This window comes from Parambassis ranga, chromosome 8 (assembly GCF_900634625.1).
Source record: "Parambassis ranga chromosome 8, fParRan2.1, whole genome shotgun sequence".
Classification (NCBI taxonomy): Eukaryota; Metazoa; Chordata; class Actinopteri; family Ambassidae; genus Parambassis; species Parambassis ranga.
In genome coordinates, this window is record NC_041029.1 from 13470555 (window position 1) to 13483648 (window position 13094).

The 13094-nt window shown below is 43.3% G+C and overlaps 1 protein-coding gene across 1 annotated transcript; it reads left to right on the forward strand.

Moving 5' to 3' along the window:
• The first annotated feature begins 1313 nt into the window (after positions 1-1313).
• LOC114439776 (C1q-related factor-like) lies at positions 1314-12676 on the forward strand. Its single transcript, XM_028411931.1, has 2 exons — positions 1314-1949; positions 12373-12676. The coding sequence occupies exons 1-2, from the start codon at positions 1332-1334 to the stop codon at positions 12550-12552; spliced, it is 798 nt and encodes a 265-aa protein (XP_028267732.1). The 5' UTR covers positions 1314-1331; the 3' UTR covers positions 12553-12676.
• The last annotated feature ends 418 nt before the right edge of the window (positions 12677-13094 follow it).

Here is a 13094-nt window from a genome sequence, read left to right on the forward strand (position 1 = left end):
CGACCAGGACCCTTAATTTGATCAAAACCATAAAATCAATACCTAAAAAAAGACACCAATAAGAAGTAGTGTCAGCACATTCAGGTGGAGAAACAGGCTTATTGACATGGTAGAAAGAAAAATAGAGGAAAAAATAAAAACAGCAGTGGTGTGTCAATGTCGCTCTCCCCTAGTGGAAGGATAAATAAAAGTGTCTTCTTCCGATGTGCCATCTAAAACCTTCTTCTACATGTGTGTTTCATCTGTATCATCAGTCAGTCTGGTGGCTTACTAGTTCATTCTTGGCTTTAACTTTGTAATTAGCACCTTTTTTCTCCTGAGAAGCTGCTAGCATTTCCTGGCATAGCACACTTAAGTGTTGCCTTGCATCTCTGCACCTATATGCATGAACCTTCAAAACCCACCTCTAGGAAAAAGAAAAAAAAAAAAGATTGTCTTTCCTCAGCTCCATCTTTATTTTTAGAGGCTGGATGCTGATGAGAGAGAGGAAAAGCAAGGGAGTGAGAAACAACATCACAAGTGGGGAAAAAGGAGGGAGAGGAGCGGCAAGAAGGAGAGGGAGGAGGGGGTTATGTAGGTTCCTCTGTGGTTCAGGAGAGTGGTCGAAAGAAATGCAGTGCAATGAGAGTCCTTCCTATGAGTTAGCTGGTGGAGAGAGAAAGAGAGAGAGAGAGAGAGAGAGAGAGAGAGAGAGACCACACCAACCTCTCACTTGATGGGGGAGCAGAGAAAGGGAGAGGGATGGAGGGAGGGAGGCTCCGCTGCTACTGCCGTATAAAAAGCCAAGCCTGAGAATCCGGAACCACAAACTCATCACACACACACACACATGCACACACACAGATCCAGTGGCTGCTCTCTTACACTCACCCACTCTCATCATTTTCTCTCTCTCTCTCTCTCTCTCTCTCCCTCCCTCTGTCTCTGTCTCGCTCCCTTTGTCTCTCACTCCATTCCTCTGGGCTCTCTGCATCCTTCTTGCTTCTTCTCACAAGTCAGATTGTGTTTGTAAGTACGCACTGAATGTCTCCCTGTGTATGCCTGGGTTTCCTTAAGTCTTTTTCTATGTGTGAGTGACTGCTTGCCTACTTTGGTGTGACTGAGTGGAGCAGTGAGGTGTATCAAGTGTATGTGGGTCTCTGTCTCACCCTCACACGCTCGCCGCTCCTCCTGCAACTCATCTCGGGATCTCTGGGTCCCTTTCCTCGGTGACAGGCTCCCCACACCAAGCAGTCACCATTTCCGCCCCCGGGAGACCCACGCTGGCAGCGCAGCCCCTTCCCCGACTCAGCATCGGGAGGAAGACCCTGGTGGCGGCTGCCGTAGGGGTTATGCTGGTCCTGGTGCTGGTGGTGCTCATCCCTGTGCTCGTCAGCTCTGTGGGGACAGATTCCAGCCACTATGAGATGCTGGGCACCTGCCGTATGGTCTGTGACCCCTACCTGAACAAGGGCACTCCTGCTAGCAGCACCAGCTCCACCGGTCTACAGGCTGAGGCAGAGGCGTTGAGCGACAACAGCAACGTGCTTCCACCCTCCACCTTACTGCAGGGCCCACAGGGGAAGCCTGGCAGGCCAGGCAAACCCGGACCACCCGGACCGCCGGGTGAACCAGGGCCACCAGGGCCACCAGGACCGGCCGGCCCTCCTGGTGACAGAGGGGATCAGGGAAGGACTGGGATTTTGGGTCTGGGGGGTAACGGAGCTATCAGCACAGCAACCTACAGCACGGTGCCTCGGGTGGCCTTCTATGCGGGGCTTAAGAACCCCCATGAAGGCTATGAGATCCTCAAGTTTGATGATGTGGTTACCAACCTGGGCAACAACTATGATGGCATTTCTGGCAAGTTCATCTGCAGCATACCTGGTACATACTTCTTCATCTATCATGTGCTGATGAGAGGAGGGGACGGGACCAGTATGTGGGCAGACCTCTGCAAGAACGGCCAGGTTAGTGCCCTGAAACTTTTTTTTTTATGAGTTTCCTTTCTTTGCCAACTCTTTTGATCCTCCACTGCTACCTATAAAAAGTCTCTCCACCTTATTGATGGATACAACAATACATACATAATAGAGCAAAGTTGAGTTTTAGTGACATTGTGAGACAAGCTGCTCATCTGCCTCTGAAAGCCCAGAGCGCACAGCTGTGGCGCAAAGCGCGCCTGGAGACACAGTCAGTGTTGCTACCCGCGTAACCCTCTTCGGGTGATGCGTCCTGACATTCCCGCGTCCTGCGAGCCAAAGGACGGTCACAGTTTGGGCTGAGGGTGGAGTGTGAGCCGGTGTTAGATTGAGAAATGTGGGAAAAGATGCGTGTGTATTTGAGATTGTTTTTTTTTTCCCAAGGGAAAAGCTGGCGTGATGAGGAGTGTGCGTTGTTTTAAGCAGGCACACTTTATTTTATTAGCGCTATTTTTGTTATTATTATCAATATTATTATTATTAATGATAATAGTTATAATGTTATTATTGATAACGACTGAACTTTTACACTTTTGGGTGAGTGTGGAATGGTGAAATATTAGAAATTGCGCTTACAATATTTGCTCCATGCATGTCGGTGCAGGCTTACCGGATTCAGCTGTGTGTCCGCCGCTTTATCCCTCTGCCTGTGCAGTCGCGTTAACAGCATTAGTGTGGTCTATTCTCGTCTTCTTTGATGCATCATTTTAATGGGGCGGTAATATCATTGTGCGCCCCCGAGGGTCTTCTTACGCTGGCGATGCTCGCAGGTAGTTGAGACTTTCCACCAGCCGACAGATCGCTTATCTCCAAAGTGGATCCCACAAACGCTTCGCCTATATTTATATAAATAAAAAGGATAAATGTTACATTACAGACACTGTTCGCACAGGCTGAGATTGTGTGTGTGTATACTTCCAGTATCATGACAATATAGAAAAGAACCATTCCCGTGCCATCAATTTCAGTGCGTAAAAGTTGAAACTTTTTTATTTTTGAGTTCGGTTTATTCGATAAAATATGTACTTTGCCATATGAGTCTCTTATTTATAATACTTTACAAGCTCAGCTGCACTTACTGTAACATGCTTAGACACAGTGCTGTCCTGAGAAATCCTTTTTTTTCTGTACACAATATGACAAATCACACTTTGCACGTTAGTCACGTGGAAAGCAGAATTCAGGCTATAGCCTACATTTAGAGTTCTTTACACTTAAATCAGAAAGTCCAAGCTGCAGCTGACACAAAGAGTGTGTCCTGTTTTACATCTAAAGGGAGAAAAAACATTTTTTTTTACCTCTTATAAAATATTTAAAGTAATAGTTTACACAGAAAGACATTGGGCTCTGTGGATTAAATAACATCTGCTTCTTGAACCTGCAGTCTAATCAAAGAAGTTTGAGGTTAATTCATTTACCCTCAAGTTCACACCCAGCAAGAAAAAGAAAGACACAGCAGTCGCCTTCAATATATAATGTCTCACTCAACAGTAATGTTTATGGGTGGGCGTAAAAGCATTGATATATAATAGGGGAAGGAAAACATATGTTCCTATAAAACGCCTTCTGTTTCCGCTTCATTGTGCTCCCAAGAGGAGGGTGTGGAGGTACTTAAGTTAGACGAACACAGTGTGCATCTCCAGAGACCCACGTAATGTTTATAAAGTGCCTCTCTTTCTTTGTCTTTCTCCGTCCTAGCTTATGCATAAATATGCAGTTCTCTCGTGGTGTTTATTAGAAAGTGTGCTAGGCTGATGGAGAAGGCCCCAGAGCCTTAGTATGTGTAAATGACTGTGAATGGTTATAAATGTTGGGCCAACTTATGCTACATCACTGATGAAGTGGTGCAAGTCAAAGTGAAGCTCCTACACTCACACTGGTGCTTTACTCAGCTCATTAAGGCTGCAAAAAGCTACACTGTGAGCTGAGATAGGGGTGGGGGTTGTGGGAGGCCTGGGAATTGGAGACAATACCAGTATTTTATCATCTATTGGCTTCAGTGAAGTGGAGGTTTTCCAAGGCCTTGCAGTGCTGCTTCACCTCAACATAAGCGCTGGTTACTTTATTCCTTCTCTGCTTCTGCTACTTTTTTCCTCTTCTCCCTTTGGCGCAGAGCAATGCAAGAATATGAGCACTGTCCCCAGAACTTTGACACTTTTCAAGCTAGGCCAAAAAAAAAAGAAAAGTCAGCTTCCTGGTAAACAAACAAATCAGAAAGCTATTTTCAGCTCTGCACTGAATGTGCGTTCCAACTTCCTCTCCTTACGCCTTTCTTGCAATATTTCAAACAATCCTAAACTCTCTCCGGTCAATCAATCAATTCCTACAACCTGACAAAGCTGTGGACACATCCTAAACGAAACAGCAGTGACAATGAAGACAACATTTATTGGATGCTGTAGAAAGAGGGAAAGAAAAGAGGACAGAAAAGATGTTATTGTGCTATTGAGTCTATTTAATTATAATTAAAAAGCTTGAACCAGATCCAGGAAGTGTTTGCGCCTCTCCTCTCTGTTCCCTTCTTAATATTGTTATTAATCCGCAAAACCGTTTCAGAGTTAATTAAAAGCAATGACTTCAGCGTCAGTCTCTCAAGAGGACCATAGTGAATAATCACTCTGTCTCCTCCTTTAATAAGCTTCAACGTCCTTCGTGCACATGGCTCTTCCCTAGCAATTACCGCCGCAGTCTCATCTCTGCATACACACACGCTGACGCACGTTCACACGCGCACACGCATGCTTGCCCCCCCCCTTCCTAACCCGCTGCCTCAACCCACCCCAACCGGGTCCACTGTCCTCCATGTCTCCTCTATGACTCCTCTACAGGAGAAGCTCGATTTTTTATTTTTAATTCATAATAAACAGAAAAACTTTTTAGGATGGCATCGTCACTGAATCCATTTGTTAACACACAACACCATCAATATTCTTCATTGCTCCCAAGTGATGCATTGTGCTGTAACAGAACAAGTTAAAGTGTGGCATCCTTTATTTTTTCGTTTTTCTTACCTGGACTCATCTGTAAGAAAAGCACTTCATAAAGCATTACTCAGCTCGGCTCAGTCTCGTGTCATTTCTCTGTCAAAACATTCGCCTCAGTCCATCTCTACTCATAAAGACACCTCCACGTGGAGGGGAGCGGGGGGGGGGGGGGTCGCCGCCTTAGCTCTGATACACATGAGGGATGTTTATACTGTTGCTGATGCTCTGGTGTTAGTCCTAACATTAAACATGGGCCATCTGGACAAGGTCTGTTTCCTTTGATTTGATCATAGATGTGTAGTTTTGAAATCATTCATTCAAGTTTTTCTTCAAAGTAAAAGAAAAATGTGAATGACCAGGAGATTTAGCAATGTTAGATTTAACATTCTGCTAATGTTCAGAGCTGCGATTCTTCATCGTGGTGTGACTTCAGCACTGAGAGGCCTTTGTGTGTTTGCCATGTGTAACAGAGAGACTCCTGTCTCAAATAGACAGACAGGGTTTGAGAGAGCCACCCTCAGTCCCTCAGCCTCTACGCGTGCAGTATTGATCCCCTCATATATACGTTTGTGTATGTTCATGCACATGGGATTTCTTTCCGCAATTCTGACAGACCTGTATCTTTCTATGTGATGTATATCGTGGCACTTCTTCTATAATCAGCCTGAGAGGTAGTGGAGGCGGACCTTTGGCCTTGATCTGCTGTGTAATTGGACATTGGATTTGACACTCTGCCGAGTGGAACATTAGAGTTGGCCTAATTAGGTGCGAGGGCTATTAAATGAAGATTGGCCCACGTTGTTAGGAAATACCACACAGATTGGAAATGTCAGGATGACATCGGGCTGTCATCTTGCAAGCGCGGGGAAGAAAATCTATCACTTATTGGTCGAGTTTCAAAACTTGTTCAAAAACTGCGCACCACCAGTCTGTAATAATTCAATTACTTTTAGGAGACATGGTGCACAACACTTCCTGTGCTGGCATATCAGATTAAGCAGATCATGAAACACTGCTAATGTCTAATAACTTATGTACTGTGAGACCGACAACATACGGTCAAAAATAGGCTATGGATTGTCTCCTGTGGCTGGCTGACTCAAGGATGCTATGGTGTTGACTCACAAGGCTTCTTCATTATAATGAGGGCCATATGGGAGATGGAGAAGTGCCCCTAGCCCTCTTATGCAAACATCTCTCTCTCTCTGTCTCTCCCCACGCCCCTGACATTTAGCCGTCCCCCGAATTCAGTCTTCGGTGATACCCATAATTATCCTCTCCTTCTTCACAGCAAGTCAATGACTTCAAATGACTCACTGTCTGCTACATAACTCAATGTGTTTAACACTCTCTAAAACGAAGGGTAAAATATCAACAGTAGGAGAGAATGAATCGGCTTCTGTACGAAAAATGCGTGTCACAACAAACCTGAGGAGCCTCATTTTAGAGCACTAAGAATAGCGCCTGAAGGGTTACAAAAAGAAAGCAAAGTGGAGAATCAGGCCTTATGCGAACAAAGGGTGATTTTTTTTTTTTTTTAAGTGTCTGAGCTATGATTGTGGTTTTTGGTGTTGGTGCTGGAGGCAGACAGTGCTGTAGTAATTAAGTGAGCGGGATGAGTCAGACTCCAGGAAGAAAAGAGTGGCTGGATTGCAGGTCAAAGTTGATTCAACCTTCTTTTTTTTTCCTTCTTTCTCCCACCACTGTTTCCTCTCAGGAAAAAAAAGGTGTTTCTATTTTCTAACGCTTCTCTCTAAAAAAATATTCGAGGTACATGTGATCAACTGAAGTACTGACACCAGACTGAAATTACTGTAAGAAATGTCATAATTGGATGAAGGTTTGCGCAAATTGGGCCGAACAGGTACAAAGAGAACAGCTGGTGAAATTAAATCCGGAGACCTTTTTTCTGCTCTCATCTGACAGATTGCAAATCTCCTGTTATCTTTTCACTTCTCTTATCAAGTTTAACTTCCTCCCAATGAACCTGTAACACACTTTTTGCAACCAATTCTCAATATTCTAGTTAAAAGGGAAGGAAAATAAAAAAATTGCATATGGATGTATGGCGTGCCTGTGTGTGTGTGTGTGTGTGTGTGTGTCACTCACTGTGCATGCAGTGAAATGTTGGATCAGGCTCAACAGCGGTGGCAGGCCGTCTAAGCTGCCATTAAGCATGCTGTTCACGACTGGAATGTTCAAACACAATTAGACGCCAGTACACTTTGATTTAAAAGGGACCAATAGACTCGTTGATCCAAAATGGAGGCTCAACATCAAGTCAACAAATCCCTGTCAGAGAAGCCACAAGACATGTGTCCTTGTCACAGTGACAAAGCCTCTTGTAAGATCACAGTCCCACTGAGACGTTTCAGGCTCCACAAGGCTCAACAGATAAAACATAAAAATCCTTATACGGAGAATTTTAATTCAGGTTTAATAATTACAGCAGTGCCACACAATAATGTCTGTTTTTTAAATAAAAGGTCCAACGTGGAAGACTGCCAGTCTTCACAGAGAACATACACTTCTTTTCTGCATTATCTATGAAACCCCGGCGTAGGCTCGAATTCTCCCGTCTTCACTCAGAATATTGTTCAATCAAAGCCATCACGTTGACGATACCCACGGATGCAAACACGCACGAGCAGCCACAAGGAAGACAACATCGCCTGACACCTCATTTACCATCGCTGGAGCTGGCGCTCGCGGCCTCACGCTTTGTTTGCCTTGTCAAAGTTCCTCTACATATTTGGTGTCAAGGTCACGCGCTGCCAGTTGGATGTTGTTGTCCCGCTCATCTCTCAAGCTATACGTCTGCCTTATAGCCTGCATCCGAAACCTCTAGCTCATATCCCTAACAAGTGTGCGGAGGAGGAGGAAAAACAGGAGCTCCCTGATCATTATTTAAAAATAGTGAGGGCTTTTTATTCATGCATGGTTTTTCATTGAAAGAAGGCCGCGCCGGTTTGTCTCAGAAGGGGATAAAAACCATTAGAGCAAAAAGAAAACAACAACATTTTAGGGCACTTTCCTTGTGTTTTTCTCTTTTAGCCAAATAAAATGTAACATTTGCCCCCTCAGCACAGCAAAAACATACCTGAAATTTAGGGGAAAATGAAGAGAATATGTTATTACACATCAGTGACATTGCCAGAGGTTCCCTGCTTCTCCCCGGCAAAGCAAATATTTTGATAAAGTTTCATTAAAACCTCGCCTGACAAATCCTACAGAGCCATCATCACCTGCCCCCCCCCCCCCCCCCCCCCCCCCGCCTCCTCCCTACAACCCAAAGCAGTCACACTCTCTAATAAGACAGTGTTGACTTTGCACACTCGTGGCATATCATATTATATTAATATGCACTGGACGCTAGCATCTCAGAATCAGAGCAGGAGGCTTTGTTTGCACATCAATATGAGCTGCACTAGATTTAATCAAGAGGATACACAATAAAAAAATACCATATTCCATATAGCGCTCCTGCATCTTAAAACTTCTCCTCAGACTTTCATTAACCAGATCAGCCACATCTTTTTTTTTTTTTTTATACCAGCGTTGTGGCACTTCTGCCTAATGTGTGCTGGTAATGTTTGATTCTGAGACCCTCAAAACCACTTGGATTGTGGAGAACAAGCATCCATGTGCCAAGTGAAGCAGTAGACTTCTTTAGCTCTTTATGTAAGTGTGAGGACGGTTGTTGGGACTAATGTGTTGTTGTGAAATAAACAATTCTCTATGCCAATCCCAAGATGTCCTTTGACATTCTCTGGTTCATAATTTCTAAAGATTTTTTTTTCTCTACTCTTTTTTTTAACAAAGCTGTTTTCATATAAGAAGACTGACGTGTCAGCCTCGCTCCTCTCTGCCTCATAATTCAATCAGATGAGCTGAAAAGGAAATGCAAAAGACGGCTGTCTCACTACAGAGAATCCAGTATCTGTTGGGGAAAAAAAAATGTGAATAGACTGAAACTATTGTGAAAATCTACATGTTAGCATTGATCCAAGTAGCTCTTCTCTCTCTCAAGAGAGTCAGCACTTGTGATTTCCAAGAATGTTGTCCCAACTAAAATAAGCTGCAGTGCACAGCCGGATTTTTTTAAAGTTTCAAAATATGTGTGTTGTGTTTTAATAAATGCCATGTTTAATTGCATGACCCACTTTTTTTTCTTTTCTGGCTCTCCTCTGCTTAAAGTAATAACTTTATAAACACATGTATGTGGACCCACTGCAGTTCCTGAATGCTTGCTATTTTAATAAGACGCTGCACGCCTCTGCACATCCTCTGCACACTTCTTTTCAAATGAACACAATATGAGATTTGAATGTAGTACTAACAATGCAAGCTATTAAAAGCAGAATGAGTGATTAAATTGTACAAAACTATAGAAGTTAAGATCTGAAGATATTGTAATGTCATAAGAATGTCTTCCAGGCTCCCTGTTAAGTTTGGCTGCAGCGATACTTTGTGTGCGGGAGATCTCTGTCAGAAGTTGGCCTCTTCTCACGTTTGTCAATAAGCCTTGTTGTGTGCACTCCTTAAACAGGCCAACTAATTACTGGGCTTTTCTCTATGACGCTTGTTGACGGCCGCCTGAAAAGACGACGCGATTTAAAGCACACAGATACTGAGCTGAGTCAAGGGCAGGGGTGGACTTCAGAGACCCCATAATGAGCCACAAGAAAACACTTCAAACGCACCTAAACTATTGATTTCAATTCAACCTCACTGACCAGACTAAGTGACTAATAGGCTTATTTAACCACTAGCTACTTTAAAGGACGTACACTGCTTTCTTTTTTCCATCCCTAGAGAAAATAATGATCTTCCTGTTCGATTTAAGTTACAAATGATGCAGTTCTTCTTGTTAGTAACTCTTTAATAGTGCTGAGATACAGAACAGAGCAGACTGGAAGTGGAAAGTGGCACATATTTTGTGGTTTTGCTCGGCACATTGTGAGTATTTTTATAACAAGAATGTGAAAACAATGAGACGGGGTCACTAACAGAGGCTTCTAACCTAATCTGCTCCCCGCTGCTTTATCGAGGTTTATATAGAGTTCCAGCTCATTGTTTAGCTGTCCAGCTACAGCGTTAATGTTTTGGTTCACTCTCACTGCTTTCACTGTGTTTTTTTTTTTTTTAGCAGCTGTTTTCTGGGTAACAGCCCTATAAACGACTAGGTCAGCACAGATGAATATAGTGGACCGGATACAAAGCCAGACACACCCCCCCTCCCCAGAAAACCCCCAAAAAACGAGTAAATATGGCGTATGCATTTGTTGAACAGATGGACGTGTCAATAAATTAAATGCCAATGTTCACACTTGTTGACAAGGTGCTTGATTTACAATGAAAATGAAGTGAATGCTTACAATAGTGTTCTATACCCTTTGCGAGTCAATTACTATTGGCACTTTATGACCCAAAGACATTAGCTGACACTGGTGTAGCTCTGCCAGGTCTGCACTGCTGCCACATTCACTTATTGCTTCTGGGTTCTTTTGCCTTCAGCCAGCTTTTGCAGCATGTGATACAGACTGATTTGACATGCCATGTAAAGAACATCCCACTGTTATGCTGTGTCCATGCATTAGGATCATCTACAGCCCTCAGAATGTAGGGAGTGTGTTCACTCTGCAGAAGCTTAAAGTTCATTATTGTTCAAAGAGTAATGGCACAATGTTTAAAATGGAAATCTGGAGATGGAGTGAGCAGATGAGCCCCCTGCAGCCTGCTCCTCATCTCTGCTTGGAGCGTTTGGCTCGAGGTGATGTTAGCCGTGACCGGTGTACACACAGCTGTATCTTCATCATGAGTGTATAGGTGGCATGTTTTCACAGGGAAGTAGATACCGCAGAATACAAAAAAAAATATTTTCTACTTCTGCATCAACTATGTTTAAAAACTGTGTAGGAGTGCGAGGCTTAATTGGTTCAGCACTCTTAATTTGAAATCTAATCAGAAAGCTGTCGCTTGTCCTAACTTTTCATCCACTCTCTTATACCAGAACACACAGACTACGTACATATAAATGTCAGGTTAAGTTAAATATCAGCAACCAACTATAACAGCTAAAGTCATACAAACAAGCTACTATTTAAAAGTAACTTGCACTCCAGAGCCTCAGGCTATTACAGTATAATACTGCATTAGTATCCGTCTCTGACACACACACACACACACTCACACATGCATGAAAACTGCTATTGTCTCAAGACTGCAGATACTTTTCCTCTCCACACATCCAAAGCATTTGCAGTTTGTGGTGGAGGTCTTAATTATCTAAGACAGGTTATTTAGAACCTGCTCCAAATGTCCTGTAATCAGACTGGCAGATCACACACACACACACACACACACACACACACACACACACACACACACACACACACACACTAATACACACATGCAGTGAAAGACAAAAACTAAAATAAAATACTCCACATCTACTTTTTTTTTACTATGCTACCTCATCCCTTTGATTCTGCTTGTTATGTCTTAGCAAACATTTCTCATATTCAGTAGGCATCCTTGGTGCTTTTAAGTTGTTGTTTCCACTAAAATGAACAACCCCCACGAGTGAGCCCTGTCGTTGAGTTTTTCTTTCCATGGACCTTTTGTTCCAAGGTTGAACATAAGGTCTTCTGTAAAAGACCACAAGCTGGATTGAAACCATAAATCTGCTTGACAGAAAAGGCCTCAGGTTTAAAAAGACCCTCTGGTTGGTTCTGCAGGTTCAATATCAATATGAAGAAATATTTGTGCTATTGCTATGTCCAATAACTCATCTCACTTCAAACTGAAATACTGTGTGAATTACCTGTGTTGAATACGCTTTTAAGCTTCAAGTGTTAGTGAAATATCTCTAAACCTTGTACATAGATTAATAATAAATAAACGTCAAGCCATGGAAAAGGAAAGAGGATACAAGTTTGGTTTAAATCTTAATCTAAAGCTCATTTCACACTGAACAAAACTCTATCATGATTCTCTTAGTCTTCTTGCAAAGATGCTACTTTTCTTTCACTTCCTTTTTGGTGTGTATGGTTGTTTTGGATTTTTACTAACCCTGTTTTCAAGCAGAAACTGAATTTGTTAGGACTTCATCCCTTTTGAAAAGAAGTATTTAGCGTAAAAGGGAAAGAAAAATACATCTCTAGTTATGAAATTTATATTATGTATTATATTATGAAAAATCTGACATTGAATCATTTTCCATTGAAACAAAACTAAATTGAAATGCTGAGGGCTGTGCAGCCTTGGTGGAGTCCTTTCAAGCTCTAAATGCTTTGAGTTCAGATTTACAGTACATCTGTGCACGTAGTCAGAGAGAATGACAACCACTTCAGACCTAAGTGGATTAAACTTGTTCTGTGCTGCAGATAACAAGCTTGTCCTACGTGTTCGTCTGCCCCCTGCAGGTCCGTGCCAGCGCCATTGCCCAAGATGCTGACCAGAACTATGACTACGCCTCCAACAGCGTCATCCTCCATCTGGATGCAGGTGACGAGGTCTACATCAAACTGGACGGAGGCAAAGCCCACGGCGGCAACAACAACAAGTACAGCACCTTCTCTGGCTTCATCCTCTACGCAGACTGAGGACACACAGACACACAGAGAGACAGTCAGACACACAGACAGAGAGAGAGAGAGAGTTGGTCGACAAGGGTGTGTGTGTGTTAAAAGCCGGAATGCTTTCTAGTTTTCCTAATTCTCTCCATCATCACGGACACCTCTGCTTCGTATCCATCAGCCAAGACATCCAGGTTCTGTAGCCGAGTCTGGATGCAAAAGCTCCTGAGGATACACTGAGAGGGGGCTGGAGTGGGTGGAGCGGGAGGAGTGTGGTGGTGGTGGTGGTGGTGGTTAGGGTGGAGGTGGATGCTGACGTGTCAGAAGCCCCTTCACTTTCGGTGTCTCTCCTCTTCAGCCCTGCTCCATTGCACAGAAATATCAACAAAAATGAAAACCCTGCAAAAAGTGGATGATCTCACCTCGTCTCTCCACAGCGGCAGCACTCGGCGGTGCTGTCAGTGGACCGGACTGACTCAAACTTGTAGTGTTGTTCCGTGCAATTTTCCTTAGATTGTGTTTTTATTTTGTAGACATGCATAATATTATACACAGATGAAATTTAAAAA

Bases quoted from the DNA above. Each gene is read 5' to 3' on its own strand.
- LOC114439776 (XM_028411931.1), top strand. From the start codon at position 1,332: ATGCTGGTCCTGGTGCTGGTGGTGCTCATCCCTGTGCTCGTCAGCTCT. The intron at 1,950-12,372 runs GTTAGTGCCCTG...TGCCCCCTGCAG, and splicing joins ACCTCTGCAAGAACGGCCAG to GTCCGTGCCAGCGCCATTGC.